The 27,613-nt window shown below is 32.4% G+C and overlaps 4 protein-coding genes across 4 annotated transcripts in view; 3 read left to right on the forward strand and 1 right to left on the reverse strand.

Moving 5' to 3' along the window:
* The window catches only part of LOC135136825 (scavenger receptor class B member 1-like), a 91,214-nt gene extending 88,558 nt beyond the window's left edge, over nucleotides 1–2,656 (forward strand). Inside the window, exons 6-7 of the mRNA XM_064066248.1 lie at nucleotides 1,864–1,989; nucleotides 2,045–2,656. Coding sequence (XP_063922318.1) covers nucleotides 1,864–1,989; nucleotides 2,045–2,377 — 459 coding nt within the window. The 3' untranslated portion in view covers nucleotides 2,378–2,656. The remainder of the gene's footprint in view (nucleotides 1–1,863; nucleotides 1,990–2,044) is intronic.
* Nucleotides 2,657–7,471: 4,815 nt separating this feature from the next.
* On the forward strand, nucleotides 7,472–8,305 carry LOC135136840 (uncharacterized). Its single transcript, XM_064066269.1, has 2 exons — nucleotides 7,472–7,659; nucleotides 7,716–8,305. Exons 1-2 carry the CDS (start codon nucleotides 7,579–7,581, stop codon nucleotides 8,046–8,048), a joined length of 414 nt encoding a protein of 137 aa, XP_063922339.1. The 5' UTR covers nucleotides 7,472–7,578; the 3' UTR covers nucleotides 8,049–8,305.
* Nucleotides 8,306–13,352: 5,047 nt separating this feature from the next.
* LOC135136836 (syndetin-like) lies at nucleotides 13,353–27,600 on the reverse strand. Its single transcript, XM_064066264.1, has 12 exons — nucleotides 27,499–27,600; nucleotides 27,381–27,446; nucleotides 27,147–27,335; nucleotides 26,784–27,095; nucleotides 26,547–26,735; nucleotides 16,971–17,189; nucleotides 15,962–16,918; nucleotides 15,615–15,914; nucleotides 14,091–14,249; nucleotides 13,916–14,037; nucleotides 13,674–13,863; nucleotides 13,353–13,627 (listed from the first exon to the last, which is right to left on the reverse strand). Exons 2-12 carry the CDS (start codon nucleotides 27,423–27,425, stop codon nucleotides 13,511–13,513), a joined length of 2,799 nt encoding a protein of 932 aa, XP_063922334.1. The 5' UTR covers nucleotides 27,426–27,446; nucleotides 27,499–27,600; the 3' UTR covers nucleotides 13,353–13,510.
* On the forward strand, nucleotides 14,266–15,634 carry LOC135136837 (tRNA (adenine(58)-N(1))-methyltransferase non-catalytic subunit TRM6). Its single transcript, XM_064066265.1, has one exon. It carries the CDS (start codon nucleotides 14,406–14,408, stop codon nucleotides 15,594–15,596), a length of 1,191 nt encoding a protein of 396 aa, XP_063922335.1. The 5' UTR covers nucleotides 14,266–14,405; the 3' UTR covers nucleotides 15,597–15,634.
* Nucleotides 27,601–27,613: the final 13 nt, after the last annotated feature.

Here is a 27,613-nt window from a genome sequence, read left to right on the forward strand (position 1 = left end):
ACGAAGATTCTGGTGATTCTGTAGATGTTATGTTCTAGAGATTGTGGAGATTGTAAATGTTCTAGAGATTCTAAAGATTCCAGAAATCCCGAAATTTCTAAAAATACCAAAAAATTGGAAGTTTTAGAATCTATCGATTCTATCATTTCTAGAGATCAGCGATTCTGAAGATTCGAGAAATTCTATAAATTCCTAAAATTCTAGAGATTGTAAAGATCCTAGAGCTTCTGGAGATCTTAAAGATTCCAAAAATTTCAAAATATACATCGTCTTATTTAGAGTCTAGCGATTCCAGCAAATTCCAGAAATTCTAAAAACTCTAGAGGTTTTAGATATTGTAGAAGCTATGAAAATTCTAGAAACGCTAAAGCTTCTAGATATTCCAAAAATTCCAGAGATTCTACATGTTTCAAAGGGTCTAGAAATTTTGAAGATTCTAAAAGTTTTAGACATTCTAGAAGTTCTGGAAATTGATTCTAGAGGTTCTAAGGATTTAGGCGATTTTAAAGATTCAAGCAATTCGAAGAATTCTAGAAAATCTAAAACTTCCGGAAATTTTAGACATTCTAGATATTTTAGACATTTTAGAGGTTCCAAAATTGTGGTTTCTAAAGATTCTAGAGGTTCTAAGGATTCTGGAGATGCTAAAACTTCTGGCCATTTTAGTGATTCTAATGAAGACTCCAAGAAATCCAAGTTTAGTAATTATAGGGATTAGATATTTTAAAGATTCGAAAAAATTTAGAAACTTAAAAAATTCTAGAGATTCTGGAGATGTAAAAGATTCTAAAAATTTCAAGAAATACAAAATTTTAAGTTCAAGAGATACTAAAGATTCTAGGGGTTTTAGACATTTTAGAGGATCTGGAAATTGTGGAGATGCAAAAAATTCTGAATTTTAAGGATTTTAGAGGATTCAGATGCTAAAGATTCGAGAAATTCTATAAATTCCAAAAACTCAAGAGATTCTTGAACTTTTGAAGATTCTGAAGATGTTGAAGATTCTAAAGATTCCAAGAAATCCAAAATTTTAGAGTTTAACGATTATCGAAATTCTAAATATATATTCTAAAAATTCTAGAGATTCTAGTTGTTTTAGAGATTCTAGAGGTTCTAGGAGATTCTCGAGATGTTGATAAAGATTCTGGAGATTCTAATGGTTCTAAAGATCCCAGGAAATCTAAGCCTAGCGGTTCCCGTAATTCTAGGGATTAGAAATTTTAACGCTTCGAAAATTTTTTAAATGTCCGGAAAATTCTATAAATTTTAAAGTTTCTAGAGGTTCTAGAGATTTTAGAGATTCTAGAAATTACGAAGATTCTGGTGATTCTGCAGATATTAGTTAAAGATTCTGGAGATTCTAAAATTAAATTACTTATGTCACTTTGTGCCAAATAAAAATAATTCAATGAAAATGTCAAAAATGGTGTCAAAAGTGACATTACGAGAAAAATTCCGGCTATCAAGTTTTACTTACCTTGGATTGGCCGCCTGCGCTAAAATTCACAGCCAACGTTGATTTTTACACAACCTGTCAAAAAAATATAAAAAGCTTGGGATGAACAAGAACTACGACAATCTCCCAAACTTGTCAACAATTCCATCTTTATTATGTCACTTCGTGCCAATTAAAAATAATTTAATCAAAAATGTATAAAAAAAATCAAATGGTCTCAAGTTACACTGTAAACACGAATCCACGAAACTTTCTTATCTTTCACTATTGTGTGTACCGAGTAATCTGATAATCGAACTCTGCTATATTGCATAACGAACTCCTCGTTAAACGCGTCGAGAAAGTATCTAAAACACAAAAATACACTTTCTTCTTGATTGCGCTTAAACCGGGCATGCTTTTTGCAGACGTCAGGCTTGCCAGTTGACCTTGCCGTCCGCTACCAAATCAACATGGCTCTGGGGAGCATCAAAACCATCGCCAACGCGGAGCGATTCAACGAAATGATCTTGCCCTTGCTGTGGACCGAAATCGTACGTATAATCCAGTCATTATTATTATTATTATTAAATACGATTTTGTTTGCAGAGACTCTACAGCTTGCCGGACATGCTTGCCGCGCGCTTCCGCCTCTACCTCAACACCCTGCCCGGCGTCGAGCAGGCCATCACCTACTTCTTCTTCGTGATGGGGGCGGCGTTCCTCGCCACCTCCGTCTACAAGTTCCTCACGTCGAAGACCGACCGTTCGTACAACACGCGGTGGATCGAGGACGACCTCGTGCTCAACATCGAGAAGAAGCTGTCCAGCTACAAGCCCGAGAAGAGGGCGAGCATGACGGCCAAGGAGCTCGAGGTGTACTTTTCTAGTCTCGTGACTCCGCTGAACCAAGAGCTGTGCCCCGATGACGAGGAAGCGTGAGACTGCAGGACTTTTGTATATATTTATTTTTAATTGTGATGTTTACGCCTTGTGTGTGGATAATTTATTTCGATGGCCTAGAGAGGTTAGTGGATGAGTTAACTTTAGACAAGGACTTGGTACTGTTTCGTTGTAGAGACAAGTTGTGATATTTATGTCAATTAGACTAGGGCACGCCACTATTTATAATTGCTCAATCTGTAGATTAGGTCGGTAGGATCACTGTCAGTATTTTTGTATTAATTTTTACGAAGATAATAGAAGTAGTAAAATTGAAAATATGTTTTATTGGAATTTGTAACGAAGAAGATAGCCCCACCAACAGCACAGTGACGTCACCTCAAAATCATCTCAGAAGTGACATTAGTCTCTACATTATTCTATCTAGAGACTTTTACTTACCTTGAGTTGGCCAACCTGTCCTAAACACAAAATATAAGCCCCGCCCACCCGCCCTATCTCAATTCTGATGATTTCTTTGTTTGTCGTGAGCCAAGAGGGCGAAGATTAATTGCAAACTCCTTATTTCTCTACAAGAAATAAAAAACATGTTTTTGAGTATCGTTTTGTACAAAGAATACTATGTGTATTAGGAAAAAAATAAACCAAAAATTAAGCTTCATCCATATCCATCCCAAGCTCAATTGTGATGAATTTTCCATTCGTTGTCAAACCGAGGGGCGGAGCCTAATTGCAAAATCGAGATTCTGAAGATTCGAGAAATTTTACAGATCCTCAAAGTTAAGAGAAATCCATAGCAGTTCTAGCAATTTTAGAGATTCTAGAGTTTCTAGAAATTCTAGAGGTTCTGGACATAGTGGAAATGCTGAAAATCCTGCATATTCGAGAGGTTCTAAAGATTAGAAAAATTCTAGAAATTTAAAAAATTCTAGAAATTTAAAAAATTCTACAGATTCTGGAGATTTCAAAATATACATCGTTTTAGAGTCTAGCGATTCCAGCGATTCCAGAGATTCTAAAAATTGTAGAGGTTGTAGAGGTTCTATAGGTTTTAGATATTCTAGAAGCTCTGAAAATTCTGGAAACGCTAAAGCTTCTAGATATTCCATAAATTCCAGAGATTTTACATGTTTTAAGGGGTCTAGAAATGTTGGAGATTCTAAAGGTTTTAGACATTCTAGAACATCTCCAGGTTTAGTAATTCTAGGGATTAGATATTTTAAAGATTCGATAAATTTTAGAAATCCGAAAAATTCTAGAAATTTTAAAGTTGCTAGAGGTTCTAGCGATTCTAAACATTATGGAAATTGTGATGACTCTGTAGATCTGAGTTAAAGTTTAGAGTTTAGCAGTTCCAGCAATTCTAGAGATTCTAAAAGTTCTAGGAATTCTAGACATTTTAGAAATTGTAGAGGTACTAAAGATTCTGGAGATTCTAAATATTGTAGAGTTATAGAAATTTCAAAAATTCTAAGAATCCCAAGAAATCTAAAGTCTTAAAGTCTATTGGTTCCAGTATTTCTAGAGACTGGAGATACAGGAAATTCTAGATATTCTACATATCCTAAAATTTCCAAGAAATCCAAAGCGGATCAATTCTAGATGCTCTAAAGATTCGAAAAATTCTAGAGATTCCAAAGATTCTAGACATTCTGGAGATGTAAAAGATTCTAAAGATTCTAAAAATTTCAAGAAAAACAAAATTTTAAGTTCAAGTTTTAGAGTTTAACGTTTCCAGCAATTCTAGAGATTATAGAGATTCTAAAGATTCTAAACGTTCTAGAAGCTCTGGAAATTCTAGAAATGCTAAAGATTCTGTAGATTATAAAGATTCGAGGAATTCTATAAATTCCAAAAATTCCAGAAATTCTAGAAATTCTGCATGTTTCAAGGGTTCTAAAAATGTTGGAGATCCTAAATATTCTAGAGGTTTTAGACATTTTAAGGGATCTGGAAATTGTGGAGATGGAAAAGATTCTGAATTCTAAAGATTCTAGAAATTCCCGAAATTCCAAAAATTCTAGAGACTGAATATTCAAGAGATTCTTGAAATTTTGGAGATTCTGAAAATGTTGAAGATTCTGAAGATTCCAAGAAATCCAAAATTTTAGAGTTTAGCGGTTACCGAAATTCTAACAATTCTAGATATTCTAGTTGTTTTAGAGATTCTAGAGGTCCTGGGAGATTCTCGAGATGTTGATGGAAAAAAAATGTTCTGGAAACTTTTAAAGAATCCGAGAAATTCTATCAATTTTGGAGTTTCTCTAGAGATTTTAGAGATTCTAGAAGTTATGAAGATTGTGGTGATTCTGTAGATGTTACTTAAAAATTCTAGGAATTCTAACCATTTTAGAAATTGTAGAGGTACTAACGATTCTGGAGATTCTAAATATTGTAGAGTTATAGAAATTTCAAAAATTCTAAGAATCCCAAGAAATCTAAAGTCTTAAAGTCTATTGGTTCCAGTATTTCTAGAGACTGGAGATACAGGAAATTCTAGATATTCTACATATCCTAAAATTTCCAAGAAATCCAAAGCGGATCAATTCTAGATGCTCTAAAGATTCGAAAAATTCTAGAGATTCCAAAGATTCTAGACATTCTGGAGATGTAAAAGATTCTAAAGATTCTAAAAATTTCAAGAAAAACAAAATTTTAAGTTCAAGTTTTAGAGTTTAACGTTTCCAGCAATTCTAGAGATTCTAGAGATTCTAAAGATTCTAAACGTTCTAGAAGCTCTGGAAATTCTAGAAATGCTTAAGATTCTGTAGATTATAAAGATTCAAGGAATTCTATAAATTCCAAAAATTCCAGAAATTCTAGAAATTCTGCATGTTTCAAGGGTTCTAAAAATGTTGGAGATCCTAAATATTCTAGAGGTTTTAGACATTTTACGGGATCTGGAAATTGTGGAGATGGAAAAGATTCTGAATTCTAAAGATTTTAGAGGCTCTAAGGATTCAGATTCTAACGATTCGAAAAATTCTCGACATTCCAAAAATTCAAGAAACTCTGAAAATTCAAGAGATTCTTGAAATTTTGGAGATTCTGAAGATGTTGAAGATTCTAAAGATTCCAAGAAATCCAAAATTTTAGCGTTTAGCGGTTACCGAAATTCTAAATATTCTAAAAATTCTAGAGATTCTAGGGGTTCTGGGAGATTCTCAAAATGTTGATAAAGATTCTGGAGATTCTAATGGTTCTAAAGATTCCAAGAAATCCAAGTCTAGCAAGTCCAGTAATTCTAGGGATTAGAGATTCTAATGCTTCGAAAAGCTTTAAAAAATCCGAGAAATTCTATAAATTTTAAAGTTTCTAGAGGTTCTAGAGATTTTAGAGATTCTAGAAATGACGAAGATTCTGGTGATTCTGTAGATGTTATGTTCTAGAGATTGTGGAGATTGTAATTGTTCTAGAGATTCTAAAGATTCTAGAAATCCCGAAATTTCTAAAAATACCAAAAAATTGGAAGTTTTAGAATCTATCGATTCTATCATTTCTAGAGATCAGCGATTCTAAAGATTCGAGAAATTCTATAAATTCCTAAAATTCTAGAGATTGTAAAGATCCTAGTGCTTCTGGAGATCTTAAAGATTCCAAAAATTTCAAAATATACATCTTAGAGTCTAGCGATTCCAGCAAATTCCAGAAATTCTAAAAACTCTAGAGGTTTTAGATATTGTAGAAGCTATGAAAATTCTAGAAACGCTAAAGCTTCTAGATATTCCAAAAATTCCAGAGATTCTACATGTTTCAAAGGGTCTAGAAATTTTGAAGATTCTAAAAGTTTTAGACATTCTCGAAGTTCTGGAAATTGATTCTAGAGGTTCTAAGGATTTAGGAGATTTTAAAGATTCAAGCAATTCGAAGAATTCTAGAAAATCTAAAACTTCCGGAAATTTTAGACATTCTAGATATTTTAGACATTTTAGAGGTTCCAAAATTGTGGTTTCTAAAGATTCTAGAGGTTCTAAGGATTCTGGAGATGTTAAAGCTTCTGGCCATTTTAGTGATTCTAATGAAGACTCCAAGAAATCCAGGTTTAGTAATTCTAGGGATTAGATATTTTAAAGATTCGAAAAAATTTAGAAACTTAAAAAATTCTAGAGATTCTGGAGATGTAAAAGATTCTAAAAATTTCAAGAAATACAAAATTTTAAGTTCAAGAGATTCTAAAGATTCTAGGGGTTTTAGACATTTTAGAGGATCTGGAAATTGTGGAGATGCAAAAAATTCTGAATTGAGGATTCAGATGCTAAAGATTCGAGAAATTCTATAAATTCCAAAAACTCAAGAGATTCTTGAACTTTTGAAGATTCTGAAGATGTTGAAGATTCTAAAGATTCCAAGAAATCCAAAATTTTAGAGTTTAACGATTATCGAAATTCTAAATATAAATTCTAAAAATTCTAGAGATTCTAGTTGTTTTAGAGATTCTAGAGGTTCTAGGAGATTCTCGAGATGTTGATAAAGATTCTGGAGATTCTAATGGTTCTAAAGATCCCAGGAAATCTAAGCCTAGCGGTTCCCGTAATTCTAGGGATTAGAAATTTTAACGCTTCGAAAATTTTTTAAATACCCGGAAAATTCTATAAATTTTAAAGTTTCTAGAGGTTCTAGAGATTTTAGAGATTCTAGAAATTACGAAGATTCTGGTGATTCTGTCGATGTTACTTAAAGATTCTGGAGATTCTAAAATTAAATTACTTATGTCACTTTGTGCCAAATAAAAATAATTCAATGAAAATGTCAAAAATGGTGTCAAAAGTGACATTAGGAGAAAAATTCCGACTATCAAGTTTTACTTGCCTTGGATTGGCCGCCTGCGCTAAAATTCACAGCCAACGTTGATTTTTACACAACCTGTCAAAAAAATATAAAAAGCTTGGGATGAACAAGAACTACGACAAACTCCCAAACTTGTCAACAATTCCATCTTTATTATGTCACTTCGCGCCAATTAAAAATAATTTAATCAAAAATGTATAAAAAAAATCAAATGGTCTCAAGTTACACTGTAAACACGAATCCACGAAACTTTCTTATCTTTCACTATTGTGTGTACCGAGTAATCTAATAATCGAACTCTGCTATATTGCATAACGAACTCCTCGTTAAACGCGTCGAGGAAGTATCTAAAACACAAAAATACACTTTCTTCTTGATTGTGCTTAAACCGGGCACGCTTTTTGCAGACGTCAGGCTTGCCAGTTGACCTTGCCGTCCGCTACCAAATCAACATGGCTCTGGGGAGCATCAAAACCATCGCCAACGCGGAGCGATTCAACAAAATGATCTTGCCCTTGCTGTGGACCGAAATCGTACGTATAATCACAGTCATTTTTATTATTATTATTAAATACGATTTTGTTTGCAGAGACTCTACAGCTTGCCGGACATGCTTGCCGCGCGTTTCCGCCTCTACCTCAACACCCTGCCCGGCGTCGAGCAGGCCATCACCTACTTCTTCTTCGTGATGGGGGCGGCGTTCCTCGCCGCCTCCGTCTACAAGTTCCTCACGTCGAAGACCGACCGGTCCTATAACACGCGGTGGATCGAGGACGACCTCGTGCTCAACATCGAGAAGAAGCTGTCCAGCTACAAGCCCGAGAAGAGGGCGAGCATGACGGCCAAGGAGCTCGAGGTGTACTTTTCTAGTCTCGTGACTCCGCTGAACCAAGAGCTGTGCCCCGATGACGAGGAAGCGTGAGACTGCAGGACTTTTGTACATATTTATTTTTAATTGTGATGTTTACGCCTTGTGTGCGGATAATTTATTTCGATGGCCTAGAGAGGTTAGTGGATGAGTTAACTTTAGACAAGGACTTGGTACTGTTTCGTTGTAGAGACAAGTTGTGATATTTATGTCAATTAGACTAGGGCACGCCACTATTTATAATTGCTCAATCTGTAGATTAGGTCGGTAGGATCACTGTCAGTATTTTTGTATTAATTTCTACGAAGATAATAGAAGTAGTAAAAAATTGAAAATATGTTTTATTGGAATTTGTAACGAAGAAGATAGCCCCACCAACAACACAGTGACGTCACCTCAAAATCATCTCAGAAGTGACATTACTCCATTTATCTAGAGAGTTTTACTTACCTTACCTTAATTCAAGGTTCTAAAGATTCTAGAGGTTTCAAAGATTCCAAAGATTTCTGAAATTGGTTGTAAAGCAACCAATTTCTTCTATTCTTCAAATTCTAGAGATTTAAAGATTCTACAAATTCTACAGGCTTTCGAGATTCAAGATATTATGGAAATTCTACAGATCCTAAAAGTTCTCTAAAACCAATTTTAGAGATTCTAGAGTTTCTAGAAATTCTAGAGTTTCTGGACATAGTGGAAATGCTGAAAATCCTGCAGATTTGAGAGTTTATAAAGATTTCGAAAAATTCGAGAGATTGTAAAGATTCTAAAGACTCTGGAGGTGTTAAAGATTCTAAGGACTTCAAAATATACATCGTCTTAGAGTCTAGCGATTCCAGCAATTCCAGAGATTCTAAAAATTCTAGAGATTCTAGAGGTTTTAGATATTCTAGAAGTACTGGAAATTCTGGAAACGCTAAAGCTTCTGGAGATTCTAAACATTCGAGAAATTCTAGAAATCCCAAAAATTCCAGTGATACTACAAGTTTCAAAGGGTCTAGAAATTTTAAAGATTCTAAAGTTTTTAGACATTCTAGAACTTCTGGAAATTGTAGAGATGCAAAAGATCCTGGATTCTATAGATTCTAGAGGTTCTAAGGATTCAGGAGATTTTAAAGATTCGAGGAGTTCGAAGAATTCTAGAAATTCTAGATGTTTTAAAGGTTCCAGAAATTTTTGAAATTTTAAATTTTAGATATTTTAGAGGTTCCGGAAATTGTCGTTTCTAAAGATTCTAGAGGTTCTAAGGATTCTGGAGATGCTAAAGCTTCTAGCGATTTTAGTGGTTCTAAAGACTCCAAGAAATCCAGGTCTAGTAATTCTAGGGATTGTATATTTTAATGATTCGATAAATTTTAGAAATCCGAAAAATTCTAGAAATTTTAAAGTTTCTAGAGGTTCCAGAGATTCTAGATATTATGAAAATTCTGGTGACTGTAGATCTGAGCTAAAGGTTCTGGAGATTCTAAAAATTCCAAAAAATTCAAGGATTTAGAGTTTACCAGTTCCAGCAACTCTGGAGATTCTAAAAATTCTAGGAATTTTAAACAATTTAGAAATTGTAGAGGTACTCAAGATTCTGGAGATTCTAAATGTTGTAGAGATTCTAATGATTCGAAAAGTTATAGAAATTCCAAAAATTCTAAAAACTCCAAGAAATCTAAAGTTTTAGAGTCTATCGGTTCCAGCATTTCTAGAGACTGCGGATTCAGAAAATTCTAGAGATTCTAAAGATTCCTAAGATTTAGAGAATCCAAAGCGGTTCCATTAATTCTAGAGATTCTAAAGATTCTAGAACTTCTGGAGGTTTTGAACAATGTAAAGATGCTGAAAATTCTCCAAACTCTACAGGTTCTAAAGATTCGAAAAATATACATCGTCTTAGAGTCCCGAAATTCCAGAGATTCTAAAAATTCGAGAGGTTCTAGAGGTTCTAGGGGTTTTAGATATATTAGCATAGTATATGTTATTAATTCTAGAAATGCTAAAGCTTCTGGAGATTCTAAACATTCGAGGAATTCTAGAAATTCAAAAAATTCCAGAGATTCTACATGTTTCAAAGGGTCTTGAAATTTTGAAGATTCTAAAGGTTTTAAACATTCTAGAACTTCTGGAAATTGTGGAGATGCAAACGATCCTGGATTCTAAAGATTCTAGAGGTTCTAAGGATTCAGAAGAATTTAAAGATTAAAGAAATTCTAGAAATTCAAAAAATTCTAGAGATTCTAAAGATTTGAGGAATTCGAAAAATTCTAGAAATTCTAAAAATTCCAGAAATTTTACAAATTCTAGATGTTTTAAAGGTTCCAGAAATTTTTGAAATTCTAAATATTCTACAGATTTTAGACATTTTGGGGGTTCACGAAATTGTGGTTTCTAAAGATTCTAGAGGTTCTAAGGATTCTGGAAATGCTAAAGCTTCTAGCGATGTTAGTGGTTCGAATAAAGACTCCGAATTCTAATGTTGTAGAGATTCTAATGATTCGAGAAGATATAGAAATTCCAAGAAATCTAAAGTTTTAGAGTCTATCGGTTCCAGCATTTCTAGAGAATGGAGATTCAGGAAATTCTAAAGATTCTAAAAATTTCAACAAATACAAAATTTTAAGTTCAAATTTTAGAGTTTAACGTTTCCAGTAATTCTAGAGATTCTAAAGAATCTAGAGGTTCTAGAGGTTTTACAGATCCTAGAAGCTCCGGAAATTCTAGAAATGCTAAAGTTTCTGTAGGTTATAGAGATTTACGGAATTGTAGAAATTCCAAAAATTCCAAAAATTCCAGAGATTCTAGAAATTCTACATATTTTTAGGGTTCTAAAAACGTTGGAGATTCGAAAGATTCTAGAGACTTTAGAAATTTTAGGGGAGCTGGAAGTTGTTGAGATTCAAACGATTCTGATTTCTAAAGATTTTAGAGGTTCTAAGGATTCAGATTCTAAAGATTCAAGAAATTCTATAAATTCCAAGAATTCTAGAGATCATAAAGATTCTAGAAAGTCTGCAAGTTTTCGAGATTCAAGAGATTATGGAAATTCTACAGATCCTAAAAGTTTAGAGAAATCCATAGCAGTTCCGGCAATTCTAAAGATTCTAGAGTTTCTAGAAATTCTAGAGGTTCTGGAAATTCTAGAAATTGAAAACATTTCAGACATTCTAAAGATTCTAGAGATTCTGGAGATGTTAAAAATTCTAAACATTTCAAAATATACATCGTCTTAGACTCTAGCAATTCCAGAGATTTTTTTAATTCTAGAGGTTCTAGAGGTTTTAGATATTGTAGATGTTCTGCAAATTCTGGAAACGCTAAAGCTTCTGGAGATTCTAAACATTCGAAGAATTCTAGAAATTCCAAAAATTCCAGAGATTCTACATGTTTCAAAGGGTCTAGAAATTTTGAAGATTTTAAGGTTTTAGAGACTTTAAAACTTCTGGAAATTGTGGAGATCCAAAAAAATCCTGTATTCTAAAGATCCTAGAGGTTCTAAGGATTCAGGAGGTTTTTAAGATTAAAGAAATTCTAGAAATTCCAAAAATTCTAGAGATTCTAAAGATTCGAGGAATTTGAAAAATTGTAGAAATTCTAAAAATTCCAGAAATTGTAGAAATTCTAGATGTTTGAAGGTTTCAGAAATTTGTGAAATTCTAAAGATTCTACAGGTTTTAGACATTTTAGAGGTTCCCTAAATTGTGGTTTCTAAAGATTCTAGAGTTTCTAAGGATTCTGGAGATGCTAAAGCTTCTGGAGATTTTAGTGGTTCTAAAGACTCCAAGAAATCCAGGTCTAGTAATTAGGAATTTTAGAAATCCGAAAAATTCTAGAAATTTTAAAGTTTCTAGAGGTTCTAGAGATTCTAGATATTATGAAAATTCTGCTGACTCTGTAGATCTGAGTTAAAGCTTCTGGAGTTTCTAAAAATTCTAGAAATTCTAGACGTTTTAGAAATTGTAGAGGTACTAAAGATTCTGGAGATTCTAAATATTGTAGAGATTCTAGTGATTCAAGAAGTTATAGAAATTCCAAAAATTCTAAAAATTCCAAGGATAGTAAAGTTTTAGAGTCTATCGGTTCCAACATTTCTAGAGACTGGAGATTCAGGAAATTCTAGAGATTATAAAGATTCCTAAGATTCCACAAATTCTACATATCCTAAAATTTCCAAGAAATCCAAAAAGGTTCCATCAATTCTAGAGATTTTAAGATTCTAGAAATTCCAAAGGTTCTGAACATTATAAAAATGCTGAAAATTCTGCAAACTCTAGTGGTTCTAAAGATTCGAAAAATTCTAGAAATTTAAGAAATTCTAGAGATTCTAAATATTCTAGAGATTCTGTTGATGTAAAAGATTCTAAAGATTCTAAAAATTTCAAGAAATATAAAATTTTAAGTTCAAGTCTAGAGTTTAACGTTTCCGGCAATTCTAGAGATTCTAAAGCTTCTAGAGGTTTTAGAGATCCTAGAAGCTCTGGAAATTCTAGAAATGCGAAAGATTCTGTAGATTATGAAGATTCTAAAGATTCTAGAGGTTTTAGAAATTTTAGGAGATCTGGAAATTGTGCAGATGCAAAAGATTCTGAATTCTAAAGATTTTAGAGGTTCTAACGATTCAGACTCTAAAAATTCGAGAAATTTTAGAGATTCCAGAAATTCTAGAGAGTCTAAAAGTTCAACAGATACTTGAAATTTTGGAGATACTGAATTTTAGAGTTTAGCGGTTACCGAAATTCTAAATATTCTAAAAATTCTGGAGATTCTAGTTGTTTTAGAGATTCTAAAGGTTCTAAAGATCTCAAGAAATCCAAATCTGGCGGTTCTAGTAATCCTAGGGATTAGAGATTCCAATGCTTCGAAAAACTTTTAAAAATCCGAAAAATTCTACGAATTTTAAAGTTTCTAGAGATTTTAGAGATACTAGAAATTACGAAGATCCTGGTGATTGTGCCAAATAAAAATAATTCAATAAAAAAGTCAAAAATGTGTAAAAAAATCAAATGGTGTCAAAAGTGACATTGAGAGAAAAATTCCGGCTATCAAGTTTTACTTACCTTGGGTTGGCCGCCTGCGCTAAATTCACAGCCAACGTTGATTTTACACAACCTGCCAAAAAAATATAAAAAGATTGGGATGAACGAGAACTACGACAATCTCCCGAATCTGTCAGCAATTCCGTCTTTATCATGTCACTTCGTGCCAATTAAAAATAATTCAATCAAAAATGTATAAAAAAAATCAACTTGTCTCAAGTTATTAAATTTTACTTACCTTGGGTTGGCCACCTGCGCTAAAATTCACAGCCAACGTCGATTTGTCGCAACCTGTCAAAAATATAGGAATGGATTGAGCAGGACTTTAACAACCCCCACCTCTCAACAATTCCGTCTTTATTATGTCACTTTGTGCCAAATAAAAATAACTCAATCAAAATGCCATAAATGTGTTAAAAAATAAAATACCTGTCTATTAGTCTTCTTAAATTAATCTAATAATATCACATTGATTATCCGGAGCCCTCCCACCTTCGGCTACCTCTCCGCCTGCCTCTCCACTTCCTCAATAACCTGGAGCAGCCGCTGCCGCGTCTTTTTATTATTCTGACATGCACAGCTCACCAAACCGAACAGATGCTTCGACGAGTACTCCTACAAAAAACACATAACCTCACTTTCCAACCAACGTTTAACTCACCGTGTGCTCCTTGATCCACTTCTCCAGCTCCCCCTCCGGCAAATAAAACGCCTTGACGTAATTCTCGACATACTCGCGATGCGGAACGGGCCTCAGCCCCGCCATTTTCTCGAATTTCGTCAAGAATTGAATAAAATCTAGTTGCATGAGAGCGCGACCTCCGTTTGAACATTTCTTGGCTTCGCTAAACCTGGCAATTACCACAATCACAACCACGCTACTACTAATTATAATTAAATTACCCTTGGACTAAAGTGTGGGTAATTATATGGGAGATGCTCTCCCACAGGGAATGGGAGACTTCGGCCACGACAGGGACTTTCACGGCCACTTCTTCCAAGCGCAAGGTGAAAATCTGCACTTCCTAGTCAACAAAACACAACTAATTACGATAATTAGGCGACATTGGGTAATTACCCTCAGGATTAGGTCGATGTAGGTGTTGTGTTGCGACATCACCTCCTTCACTTCCCAGTTGATTTTCGACATGGAGAGCAAAATCTGGCGCAAGTCGAAGGCTTGCGCCCCCACGGCCATGTAAATCGGTTTTCTTAAGTCGTTGGCGCTCGATATATTCTAAAAACGAAAATTTTAAATTGTTTGGGGTTTTAGAGTGACTCGGTTGGCACCCGTGTCGCACGTTCTGTCTCTATCGCACCCACTCGCACTCTCGATCCAGCCATCTCGTTCCACACCAACTGACACGTTTTCTGTCAACAACATAACCTCAAAATGGAAGACAACGCGATAAAAGTCGGCGATTTTGTTATAGTGCAGCGCCAGGGCTACACCAAACTCCACAAACTGAAAGAGCATGGGACTCTCTCGCTTGGTAGTTTCAACATGGAAATGGACAACATCGTGGGTGAAAAATACTCCGACACTTTCCAGATGAAGAATTACCCCGGGAGCAAGAAACTCTTCACTTTGGAAAAAGTGGACGAAATTCCGTCCGTCTTGTCGATTAATATAGAGAAAAGCGGCGCTGATAATCGCAACATCACCGACGACGGGCAATCCCAAAACCTCACGACTGAAGAAATCGCCAAACTCAAGTCTGAAGAACTCAACTCCAACAACATCGTGGGTAAATTGATCACAAACTCGAGGACTTTCAACGAAAAAACTGAATACAGTCAGGAGAAATATATGAAGAAGAAGGAGAAGAAGTATTTCGAGTATGTACAAATCAGGCGCCCGACGATCCGGCTTTTAGCCACCATGTTCTACCGACAAGACCCTACGAAGACGCTTGGTATCCGCAGCGACGACTTGTCTCAGATCATTACTTATTCCAATGTTCAAGCGCAAGGTACGCACTTACTGTACGACAGCGGCACTTCCGGTCTACTTCCAGCCGCCCTCCTCAACCAAATCGGGGCTCAAAACCCCGCCCACCTCGTGCACGTCCACCCAGGCAACGAATGCCAGAAAAGCGCCATCGTGGCAATGAACTTCCCCCAGGAGCAGCTCGCCAGATGCATCAACGTCAACTTATACTCAGTCCTGCGGTGCTTCTACCAAAACAAAGACGCTTATAATAGTGAGCCCCAGTGCAAAAAAATCAAACTCGACGACTCCGCCCCCAAGAAACCGGGTTGGCAAATCGAGAACGAGAAGGCGTGTCGTTTGTTGGAGGTGGGCGTGGACTCGCTGGTCGTCGCCGCGAAGGAACACCCCGTTTCGATAGTCGACCAATTAGTGAGGTTCCTGAAAGGGGGGCGTTACCTGGTCGTTTTTAGTGCGACGCGCGAACCGTTGCAAGATTTGTACAACCACCTTAAGGAAAGACTCGATTTTATTTATATCCGGATTGTGAGTAATTTCATGAGGAGTTACCAAGTGTTGCCTGATAGGACGCACCCTGAGGTGAATATGACGTCAGGGGGGTACGTTTTGACGGGGTTTAAGTTGGTTTCGTAATAATAATAAACGACTCACCTGTGAGAAAAATTGTTGAAGGGTTGTTTTACTAGTGGGGGGGATCAAGTATTCTAGGAATTCCTGGAGGTATTCGTACTGTTTGGCTAGAAATATCACGCTTTCCACGCCCACGATGCGCTCGGCCAATCCGTGCAGGCGCTCGGGTTTGGACAAGTCGACCATTGGAGAGAGGGCGGGTTTTAGGATTTTGTAACCGTTTTCGGTGGGCGGTTCCTCGAATTCGGTTACGAGAGTGTCACGGATTTTTTTGAGGGTGGAGCTTAACTCGTTGGAGTAGAGGGAGTTGCTTGCGATGGTCTACAACGACGCGATTAACCTAAAAAAAATTGTGTGTGGCGACTTACCAAATCGGCAGCAAAAAATAAATGCACCGAATAGAGATAAAAATCGAAAAGTTGGTTCATACAACTAATAATTTGGTGCGCTATAGATTTCAGGAGTCTCGACATCTGCAAATATTTCCCCATTTGTCGTAAGACAGACAGGGTCGTATTAGTCAGAATTAGGGTCTGTTTATTCGCCTTGTCCCTCTTTTTGGTAATAGGGCTCGAATTTTCGGTAACGTAATCCTCGAAGTCCCTCATGTCATCAGTTTCGTCGTCGCTCTCTTCGGAAAAGTATCCAGAAGCGTCATTTTCGCACGCCAGAATATCTTCCTCGATTATCGTCTCGTCTAAGCCCGAATCGAACGGAGTCCCGCTTTCGGCGTACCTCACGAAATAATTCCCGACAATACTGCTCCCATCCTGGGAATGGTTCGACGAGCAGCAATCCGTCGAGGTCGTGGAGTAAGTCCCGGTCATGGGTGGCCTAAACTTGAACGTCTTCAAAATCGACCTCAGCGACTTAAATTCTTGCAGCTGTAAAATCGTGAAAGTGGGTTTAACCGGGCACACTTCCCACATTTCGTTCTCTAGAAAAATCTTCAGCTCCTCGAGCCTCTGGATGTGGTAGTTTTTGAAATAGTTGACGCTTTGTTTCCGAATTGACTCCTGCAAGTCCTCGCTCTTGCTCAAGCAGAACTCCTCGCCGACTTGGATCAGCCGGTGCACCACCCCCAGGACCTGCACGAACTGGTCGAACTTGTAGGACGCTAAGTCCGCGTTTAGCAGCAGACTCGAGACTTTTCGTTGGACGTCGTCCCAGATTTTCGTGAGGTTGTGGTCGAGTTTTTGGCGGTTCGGGGGGTCGGTGTCTTGGTTGTAGTGCCATTTGATGAGTTGGTAGTAGCTGAGGACGATTTTGAAGAGGACTTTGCATAGGCTGATCAAGCAGGGGATGAAGACGTCGGTCGTGACGCTCTGTTTGGACAAAAAGTGGGGTTATGGTGGAAAGTGAGTGAGGTTAGGGTACCTGGCAGAGCGTCTTGTAGGGGTTTTTGCCGCTGGTGTCCGTGTTTTCTAGGGCTTCTGGTGATGTTACGTAGGAGTGGACTACATTTAGAGAGGTGTTGTAGATCGCTGTGATGTAGTGGACGTGGAGATTGTCGATCATGGAGATTTCGGATTTGTCGAGGAGGTTGTAGGCGAGGAGGAGCTTCTCGTAGCGGTCGGGGTCGAAGTGGTAGCAAGTCTGGAATGATGATGATGTTATTTAGCTAGAAAGGGGGCGCCTGAGTTTGAGAGATTTTTTTTTGTGTTGATCAAAGGTTATTTCATAGAATTACCTCGCCCCTGAAGTGTTTTTAATTTTTTTTTGTCTTTCTAGTTTTGCGATTTGCAATTTACCGAGTTTTCGAGTTTAAATTTTTCAGTTTTTAGATTTTTCAATTTTTCGATTTCTTAATTTTCCGATACTTCAATTTAAAGATTTTCTAATTTTTCGATTTAAATTTTTCAATTTTTGGCGTTTTCTAAATTTCGGATTTCTCAATTAATCGATTTTTGATTTTTAGACTTTTCGCTTTCTCTTTTTTTCGACTTTCTTTCTTTTAAATTTTAGATTTTTTATTGTTTGTCTTGATCTCTCGATTTTTTAACTTCTTGCTTGGACATTTTTCAGTTTTTCATTTTTTCGATTTTTCGGTTTTAATTTTTTCAGTTTTTCATTTTTTCGATTTTTCGGTTTTAATTTTTTCAGTTTTTCGATTTATCGAGATTTCATTGTTTCGATTTTTCCACATTTCAGTTTTGGATTTTTTTCAATTTCTCGATTTTTCAGTTTTTCGAGTATCCAATTTTTCCGTTTTTTTAAACTGTAGATTTTTCGATTTCTTAATTTTCCAATACTTCAGTTTTACGATTTTTTAATTTTTCGACCCCTGAATTTTTCGATCGAATTTCGGATAACGTGATTAATCGTTTTTTTTTATTTTTCGACTTTTCGCTTTTTCAGTTCTTCGACTTTTTTAAATTGAAGATTTTTTATTGTTTGGCGTTCTAATTTCAAGGTTTTTCAACTTTTAGATTTTTCAGTTTTTCATTTTTTTGATTTTTAAAATTTTTGATTTTTCGGTTTTAATTTTTTCGATTTAACGACATTTCGATGTTTCGATTTTTCGGTTTTTTAATGAATGTTTCGATTTCTCGAATTCTCGGTTTTGCAATTTTTCGAGTTTTCAATTTTTATAATTTTAGATTTTTAACTTTTCGATTTTTTGATCTTTTGAATTCTTGATTTTAAATTTTTCGATTTTTCAATTTTTCGATTTCATGTTTCGATTTCTCGATTTTTCAACTTCTTGCTTTTAAATTTTTCAGTTTTTCATTTTTTCGATTTTTTATTTTTCGGGTTTAAATTTTTCGAATTTTCAGTTTTGGGATTTTTCAATTTCTCGATTTTTCAGTTTTTCGGGTATCTAATTTTTCCATTTTTTATATTTAGATTTTTCGATCTCTCGCTTTGTTTTTTGATTTTTTAGTTTTTTAATTTTTTGATGTTTCGATCTAATTTTAAGAATCTTCGATTTCTCGATTTTTTATTTTTCCATTTCTTAATTTTTTTATATATCAGAAAGCCAATTTTTAAGATTTTTCTTTTTTTTGTTTCTTCAATTTTTAGATTTTGCAATTTTTCGACTGAAAATTTCTAGCATTTTCAATTGTTAATTTTTTAATTTTTCGATTTTTTAATATTTTTTCATGCCTTCAAATTTTTAAACTCTTCAAGAATTTTGATTTTTACATTTTTCAGTTTTTCGATTTTCCAACTTTTGGATTTTTCAATTGTTCGATTTGCACTTTCACGAGTTTTCAATTTTTAATTTTCCAATTTTACGATTTTTCAGTTTTCATGTCTTCAATTTTTCGTTTGTTTTTTATTTTCTTCATTTTTTCAATTTTTCGGTTTTCCAATGTTCCGATTTAATAATTTTTCTTTATTCAGTGTCAAATTTTTGAATTTTGGATATTCAGTTTTTCAATTTTCAATTTTTCGGTTTTCATTTTTCGATTTTCCAATTTATATTTTTTTTAATTTCTAAATGATTTTATTTATCGACCCCTCAATTTTTCAATCTAAATTCTTCAATTTTTGGAGCTCCTAACTTTCCCATGTCTGGGTTAATCGATTTTTTGATTGTTCGGTTTGTCTTTTTTTCAACTTTCTGATTTCAATTTTTTTAATTTCTAGATTTTTTGATCTTTTGATTTCTTGATTTTTCAGTTTTTCGATTTTAATTTTAGATTTTTTCCTCGATTTTTGAACTACATACTCGCTTTTTGGTTTTCCAATTTTTCAGTTTTTCGATTTTTCAATTTTTTGATTTGCACTTTAACGAATTTTCAATTTTTAATTTTTCAATTTTAGGATATTTCATTTTTTCATGTCTTCAATTTTTCGTTTCCTTTTTTATTTTCTCTATTTTTTTAATTTTTCAGTTTTTCAGTGCCCTGATTTAATTTTTCTTTTTTTAGATTTCTCAAATTTCGAATTTTTAAACTTTAAATTTTTTATTTTCTGATATTTCGATTTCTCAACTTCTCGCTTTTAGATTTTTCATTTTTTCGATCTTTAAAATTTTTGATTTTCCGATTTTAAATTTTTTAAATTTTCAGTTTTTCGATTTAGCCATCCATGTTTCAATTTTTGATTATTTAAATTTTTAAAACACTGTAGTGTTGTTAACATGAATAAAGAATTGAATTGAATTAAATTTTAGTTTTTTCAATTTTTTGATCTTTTGATTTCTTTATTTTTCAATTTCTCGAAATTTTAAATTTTGAATTTTTCAGTTCTTCGGTTTTTCAATTTTTCAAATTTTTAAATTTTATATTTTTTATTTTTTGTGTTTCGAATTCTTGATTTTTCAACTACTCGCTTTTCGATTTTTCAGTTTTTCCAATTTTTCGATCTATGAATGAATGTTTCGATTTCTCAAATACTCGGTTTTGGATTTTTCGATTTTTCAGTTTTTCGATTATCCAATTTTTGCATTTTTTAAATTTTAGATTTTTCGATTTCCCGCGTTCCTGTTTTTATTTTTTAGTTTTTCGCATTTTTAAATTTTACATTTGCGATGTTTTGATTTCCCAATTTAAAAATTTTTAATATGTATTTTAATAAAAAAAAATGACGATTTCTCGATTTTTTTATTTTCCATTTCTTAATTTTTTTATATTCCAGAAACCCAATTTTAGATTTTTCAATTTTTCGATTTGCACTTTCACGAGTTTTCAGTTTTACGATTTTTCAGTTTTTCAATTTCTCGGTTCTTCAATATCCCGATTTAATAATTTTTCTCTTTTTTTTCAATGTGAAATTTTTCGAATTTTGGATTTATAAGTTTTTCGATTTGCAACTTTTGATTTTCCAATTTTTAATTTCTCGATTGTTTTATTTTGCGATTTATCAATTTTTCCATACTTCAGTTTTACAATTTTTTAATTTTTCGACTCCTTAATTATTCAAATCAAATTTTTCAATTTTTGGCGTATCTAAATTTCCGATTTCTCGATTAATCGATTTTTTGATTTTTCGGCTTTTCGTTTTCTCCTTTTTACAACTTTCTGATTTCTCCATTTTTCAGTTTTTCGATTTCTCGAGGTTTCAGTTTTGGGGTTTTTTCATTGTTCCAATTTTTTGAATCTTACATTTTTCGATTTTTTGATCGTTTGATTTCTTGATTTTTCAATTTTTAAACTTTAGATTTTTTATATTTTGATGCTTCAATTTCTCGATTTTTCAACTTCTCGCTGTTAGATTCTTCAGTTTTTAATTTTTTCGATTTTTAAAATTTTTAATTTACAGGTTTAAATTTTTCGAATTTTCAGTTTTTCGATTTATCAATTTTTAGACTTCTCGATTTTTCGATCTTTTTATGAATGTTTCGATTTCTCAAATTCTCGGTTTTGAGATTTTTCGACTTTTCAATTTTTCAATTTGTTGAGTTTCAGTGTTTCAGTTTTGGAATTTTTCATTATTTCAATTCTTACATTTTAGTTTTTTCGATTTTTTGATCTTTTGATATCTTTGTGTTTCAATTTTTCGAATTTTTAAATTTTATATTTTTTATTTTTTGCTTCGATTTCTAGATTTTTCAACTACTCGCTTTTCGAATTTTCAGATTTCCATTTTTTGATTTATCAAGATTTCGATGATTTGATTTTGGGCTACTTTGATTATCAATTTTTCGACTTCTCGATTTTTCGATCTTTTCATGAAAAAATCAAATTCTCGGTTTTGCAATTTTTCGATTTTTGTTTTTCGACTATCCAATTTTCCATCTTCCATTTCGCTTTTTTAAATTTTACATTTTCGATTTTTTGATGTTTCGATTTCCCAATTTAATTTTTTTTTATATGTATTTTAATTTAAAACAATGTCGATTTCTCGATTTTTTATTTTCCGTTTCTTAATTTTTTTATATTCCAGATTATTCTTGGATTTTCCAACTTTTGGATCTTTCAATTTTTCGATTTGCACTTTCACGAGTTTTCAATTTTACGATTTTTCGGTTTTTCAATTTTTCGGTTTTTCAATACCCTGATTTAATAATTTTTCTTTTTTTCAATGTGAAATTTCCCGATTTTGGATTTTAAAGTTTTTCGATTTGTAACTTTTTGGTTTTTATTTTTCGATTGTTTTGTTTTTCGACCCAATTTTTCAATTTTTGGCGTGTCTAAATTTCCGATTTCTCGATTAATCGATTTTTTGAGTATTCGACGTTTCGTTTTCCCCTTTTTTCGATTTTCTGATTTCCCAAAATTTTTCGATTTCTCAAGGTTTCGGTGTTTCAGTTTGGGGATTTTTCATTATTTCAATTTTTTCAATTTTAGATTTTTCGATTTTTTGATTTCTTGATTTTTCAATTTTTCGAAATTTTATTTTTTCGATTATTCAGTTCCTCGATTTTTCAACTACTGGCTTTTAGATTTTTCAATTTTTCATTTTTTCGATTTTTAAAATTTTTGATTTTCCGGTTTTAAATTTTTCCAATTTTCAATTTTTCAAAATATAACTCTTTGAGTTTTAGTTTTCAAATTTTCCAATTTTTAAATTTTCCAAGTTTTAGATTTTTCAGTTTTTCGATTTGCACTTTCACGAGTTTTCAATTTTTAATTTTTTCAATTTTACAATTTTTCAGTTTTTATATCTTCAATTTTTCGTTTCTGTTTTTTATTTTCTTTATTTTTTCAATTTTTCGATTTTCCAATTTTCAAATTTTTTATTTTCTCGATTGTTTTATTTTTTGTTTTTAATTTTCCGATACTCCTGTTTTACCATTTTTTAATTTTTCGACCTTCCAATTTTTCGATTTAAATTTTTCAATTCTTAGCATTTCTAAATTTCGGATTTCTCGATTAATCGATTTTTGATTTTTCGAGTTTTGCTTCCATTCTTTTCCGACTTTCTGATTTCTCGAGGTTTCGGTGTTTCAGTTTTGGGAATTTTTTTTTTTAATTTTTAATCTTCTGATTTTTTGATTTTTGGATTTACCGATTTTTCAGTTCTTCGATTCTTCAATTTTCGGATTTTTAAATTTTCGATTTTTTATTTTTTGTTTCGATTTCTCAAATTTTCAACTTCTTGCTTTTAGAATTTTCAGTTTCTCATTTTTTTTTGCTTTTTATAATTTTTGATTTTTCGGTTTAATTTTTTCAATTTATCAAGATTTCCATGTTTCAACTATTCAAATTTTCCACATTTTAGTTTTGGGTTTTTTAATTTCTCTTTTATTTTCAGTTTTTCAAGTATTCAATTTTTCCATTTTTTTAATTTTTATATTTTTCGATTTCTTAATTTTCCGATTCTTCAGTTTTACGTTTTTTTAAATTTTTCGAGCCCTCAATTTATCGGTTTCAATTTTTCAATTTTTGCCGTTTCTAAATTTCGAATTTCTTGATTATTCGATTTTTTAATTTTTCAACTTTCCGCTTTCTCTTTTTTCAACTTTCTGATTTTTCAGTTTTTCGATTTCTCAAGATTTCGGTGTTTCAGTTTTGGGATTTTTCATTATTTCAATTTTTTAGATTTTTTGATCTTTTGATTTCTTGATTCTTTAGTTTGAAATTTTAATTTTTCGATTTTTCAATTTTTCGAACCTTTAAATTTTAGATGTTTTGTTTTTTGATGTTTCGATTTCCCAATTTTTCAACTCCTTACTTTTAGATTTTTCAATTTTTCGACTTCTCGATTTTTCGACACTTCAGTTTTGGGATTTTTTAATTTTTCGATTTTTGAATTTTTCCATTTATTATATTTCAGATTTTTCGATTTCTGGCTTTGTTTTTATTTTTTAGTTTTTCGATTTTTTAAATTTTACACTTTCGATTTTTTGATGTTTCAATTTCCCAATTTAATTTTTTTAATATGTATTTTAATTTTTAAAATTTTCGATTTCTCGATTTTTTTATTTTCCATTTCTTAATTTTTTTATATTCCAGAAACCCAATTTTAGATTTTTCAATGTTTGGATTCTTGGATTTTCCGCCTTTTGGATTTTTCAATTTCTCAATTTGCACTTCCACAAGTTTTCAATTTTTAATTTTTCAATTTTACGGTTTTCCAGTTTTTAAATTTTTCGGTTTTTCGATATCCTGATTAATAGTTTTTCTTTTTTTCAATGTGAAATTTTTCGAATTTTGGATTTTAAAGTTTTTCGATTTGCAACTTTTGATTTTCATTTTTCGATTTTCCAATTTTTAATTTCTCGATTGTTTTGTTTTCGATTTCTTAATTTTCCCATACTTCAGTTTTACGATTTTTTAATTTTTCGATTTAATTTTTTCAATTTTTGGCGTTTCTAAATTTGCGATTTCTCGATTACTTGATTTTTTAATTTTTCGACTTTTCGCTTTCTCCTTTTTACGACTTTCTTATTCCTGGTTTTTTATTTTTTCGATTCTAAAGGTTTCAGTTTTGGGATTTTTCATTATTTCAATTTTAAAATCTTAGATGTTTTATTTTTTTGACGTTTCGATTTCTCGCTTTAAAATTTTTCAGTTTTTCATTTTTTCGATTTTTAAAATTTTTGATTTTTCGGTTTTAAATTTTTTGAATTTTCAGTTTTTCGAGTTTGGGCTATTTCGATTTAACAATTTTCGATGTTCGATTTCTCAAATTCTCACTTTTGCGATTTTTCGACATTTCAGTTTTGGGATTTTCGATTCTCGATTTCTCGAATTTTTAAATTTTTGATTTTTTATGTTTTGATGCTTCGATTTCTCGATTTTTCAACTTCTTGCTTTTGGATTTTTCAGTTTTTGATTTTTTCGATTTATCAGTTTTGGGATTTTTTAACTTTTCAAGTATCCAATTTTTCCATTTTTTATATTTTAGATTTTTCGATCTCTCGCTTTGTTTTTTGATTTTATAGTTTTTCGATTTTTTGATGTTTCAATATCTCAATTTAAATTTTTTTAATATGTATTTTAATTTTCAATTTCTTGATTTTTTATTTTTCCATTTCTTAATTTTTTTTTATTTAAGAAAACGAAGTTTAGTTTTTCAATTTTTCACTTCTTCAGTTTTTCAGTTGACGATTTTTCAGTTTTTAATTTTTTTGTTTCTTCAATTTTTAGATTTTGCAATTTTTCGACTGAAAATTTCTTGAGTTAATTTTTTAATTTTCCGAGATTTTAATTTTTCATTCATTCAAATTTTTTATTTTTCGATGTTCCAATTTTATAATTTTTTGTTTTCTCAATTTCAATTTTTTAATTTTTTTTTGTTTCTTCAATTTCACGATATACAAGTCTTCTACAGTTTTAATTTTTAAATTTTTCAGTTTTTCGATTTTCCAACTTTTGGATTTTTCAATTTTTCGATTTGCACTTTCTTGAGTTTTCAATTTTTAATTTTTCAATTTTACGATTTTCATGTCAATTTTTCGTTTGTTTTAAATTTTAGATGTTTCGATTTTTTAATTTTTCGATTTTTCAGGTCTTCGATTTTTCAATTTTTCGAATTTATAAATTTTCGACATTTTATTTTTTAATGTTTCGATATATCTCGATTTTTCAACTTCTCGCTTTTAGATTTTTCAGTTTTTCATTTTTTCGATTTTTCGGTCTTAAATTTTTCGAATGTTTTTCGATTTTTCGATCTTTGAATGAACGTTTTGAGTTCTCGAATTCTCGGTATTGTGATTTTCCGACATTTCAGTTTTGGGATTTTTCAATTTCACGATTTTTCAGTTATCCAATTTTTTCATTATTTAAGTCTTAGATATTTCGATTTCCCGCTTTGTTTTTTTTTTACTTTTTAATTTTTTGGATTTTTAAAATTTTTATGTTTTCAATTTTTTTGATGTTTCGATTTCTCAATTTTTATTTTAGCATTTCTTAATTTTTTTATATTTATATATTACATTAGATTTTTCAGTTTCATGATTTTTCATTTTTTCTTGGCAATTTTTCCAGTTTTCATTTTAAATATGTAATAATAATTACGATTTTTAAAATTTTTCACTTCTTCAATTTCAAGATTTTAGAATTTTTGTTTTTCAATTATTGGATTTTAAAACTTTTTCATTTATTTTACTTTTGAATTTTTCATTTCTTCAAATTTTCGGTTTTTTATTTTCTTTCTTTTTACAATGTTCCGATTTTATAATTTTTTGTTTTTCAATTACGATTTTTTAAATTTTTCGTTTTTAAATTTTTCAGTTTTTCAGTTTTCTAACTTCTGGATATTCCAATTTGTAGATTTTGCGATGTTTCGATTTGCAATTTTTTGTTTCGATTTTTAATTTTCTTTGTTTCTCAATTTTACGATTTTTGAATTTTAAACTTTTTTAATAAATAATAGATTTTTCAGTTTTTCGATTTTTAATTTTTCAATTTCTCGATATTTAATTTACTCCATTTTCTCGACAATTTTGCCGATTCTATAATTTTTCGATTAATTTTTTTTTAATTTTTACTTTTTCAATGCTTCAGTTTTTCATTTCTTCAATTCTTGGATTTGCAATTTTTCGTTTTTTTCAGTTTTTCGAGTTTTCCATTTTTTCCGATTTTCCAACTTTTCGAATGGAATAATTGCAAAACTGAAAACTCAAAAATGAAAAAACTGAAAACTATAAAAAATCTAAAAACTGGAAATTCCAAAAATAGAAAAATCGAAAAAATGCAAAAACGAAATGTCTTGTAAAATCAAAATATTGAAAACTAAAGAAAAAGGAAAATCGGATAAATAGAAATCCAAAAATCGCAAAATTGAAAAATTCAAAACTTGGAAAATGGAGGCCTCATTAAGAATTCAGAGTGGAATTATTAGGCAAAATTTTGAGATGACGTCATCAGTTTTTTGGACGGGGATAAACGAATCAATTTTGATTAACGATTGATTTGTCATGATTACGATGACTTTAAAACGTTTGCAAGATTTCAGTTTTGCATTTTCAACGTTAAATTACAAAATGTTATTTTACAATTTTGATTTTTTTTCTTTTCAAAAATTTGGACGTCTAGGGTGAAACTCAACACGGATTCATACACCACAAATGCAGAAGTATCTCATTTTATAAAATTAAAAAATAAATAGTACCACCTGTGATAACACTCGATCCAGTTGTCCATCGGTGTTCTCCAGCGTCTCCTGCAACTTATACGTAAGCGCCGCCACGCAACTAAAATGCCTATACTTCGTGGCAATCTTGTGACACTTCTTCAACTCAATAATCGCCCCCGCGTAATCCTCCTCACTCAAAAGCACCTGCAGCCTCTGATCAAAACTATGCTAAAACATAACCTCAAAAACCACCGTCAACATAACCTCAAACCTTACCAGATGTTTAATCATCTTCAAGTTATTGAGCAAATTCTGCGCCAACTTTCGCTTCCGGTAGTTAGCCAGAAGCCCCAAACACGCCTTAAACTGATTCGCGGCCACATTTAGGTGCTTCCTGCTCTCTTTACACTGATCAAGAGTGTCTTTCACTTGCTCCAGAATCTCCAGAACCTTTTCGAACTCGTCGTTGCAGCCGCTTTGGTGCTCTAGAATCAACTGGAGGACTTTCTTCGACACGACTTGGTGTTGTTGCTTGAGGTTTTTGAAGTCGCGCTGGATTTGGTCGCAGTCTAGGACCTCTGGGAGCTTCTGAAAAGTGCGGGTCTTAGTTTTTTGGTTGACTACGACTGAAGGTTTCACCCCTAGTTCGAATCTACAAATGTCGAAGTCCTCCTTCATGGAAAAATAGGCGGCTTCGATGCTCTCTAGAATTTCTTGATCGGCGGGTCTGTCTGTCTCCGCCACCGTTTTACTGTTAATGGAGAGGTTCTCGGTTTGGGGGAAGTGGTAATTGGCGTCGGAAAACCCCATCGACGGGATTTTCGGGGACTGAAACGTGACGTCAGAAGGGGGCCCTCGGGAGTCACAACTCACCTGTTTGCTGATTAGACCGAGAATTTTGTGCTTCAGCTCGTCCATCTTCGCACAATTAGCACTCAACTGTGAAACCGTGATTAGAATAATAAATATTTATTTACATCCATAACCATACATAAACCAGTGTCAGATTTGACGTTTGCGTGGCAGGCCATCTGTCATGTGTCAAAGAAGTTTGACATGTTGGTAGCAATGCAGGTGCCTGTAGTGACCGCACGTCGATTTTTATT

This window comes from Zophobas morio, unplaced genomic scaffold (assembly GCF_036711695.1).
Source record: "Zophobas morio isolate AGI-343-1 ecotype UQ-CSIRO unplaced genomic scaffold, CSIRO_AGI_Zmor_V1 ptg000027l, whole genome shotgun sequence".
NCBI classification, from domain to species: Eukaryota; Metazoa; Arthropoda; class Insecta; order Coleoptera; family Tenebrionidae; genus Zophobas; species Zophobas morio.

Excerpts from the sequence above, each read along its gene's own strand:
- LOC135136840 (XM_064066269.1), top strand. The coding sequence starts at position 7,579 with ATGGCTCTGGGGAGCATCAAAACCATCGCCAACGCGGAGCGATTCAAC. Across the intron at positions 7,660-7,715 it reads CCTTGCTGTGGACCGAAATC|AGACTCTACAGCTTGCCGGA; the intron begins GTACGTATAATC and ends TTTTGTTTGCAG.
- LOC135136837 (XM_064066265.1), top strand. The coding sequence starts at position 14,406 with ATGGAAGACAACGCGATAAAAGTCGGCGATTTTGTTATAGTGCAGCGC.
- LOC135136836 (XM_064066264.1), bottom strand. The coding sequence starts at position 27,425 with ATGGACGAGCTGAAGCACAAAATTCTCGGTCTAATCAGCAAACAG. Across the intron at positions 27,336-27,380 it reads TCGGTCTAATCAGCAAACAG|TCCCCGAAAATCCCGTCGAT; the intron begins GTGAGTTGTGAC and ends GTCACGTTTCAG. Across the intron at positions 26,736-26,783 it reads TGAAGATGATTAAACATCTG|CATAGTTTTGATCAGAGGCT; the intron begins GTAAGGTTTGAG and ends GTTATGTTTTAG.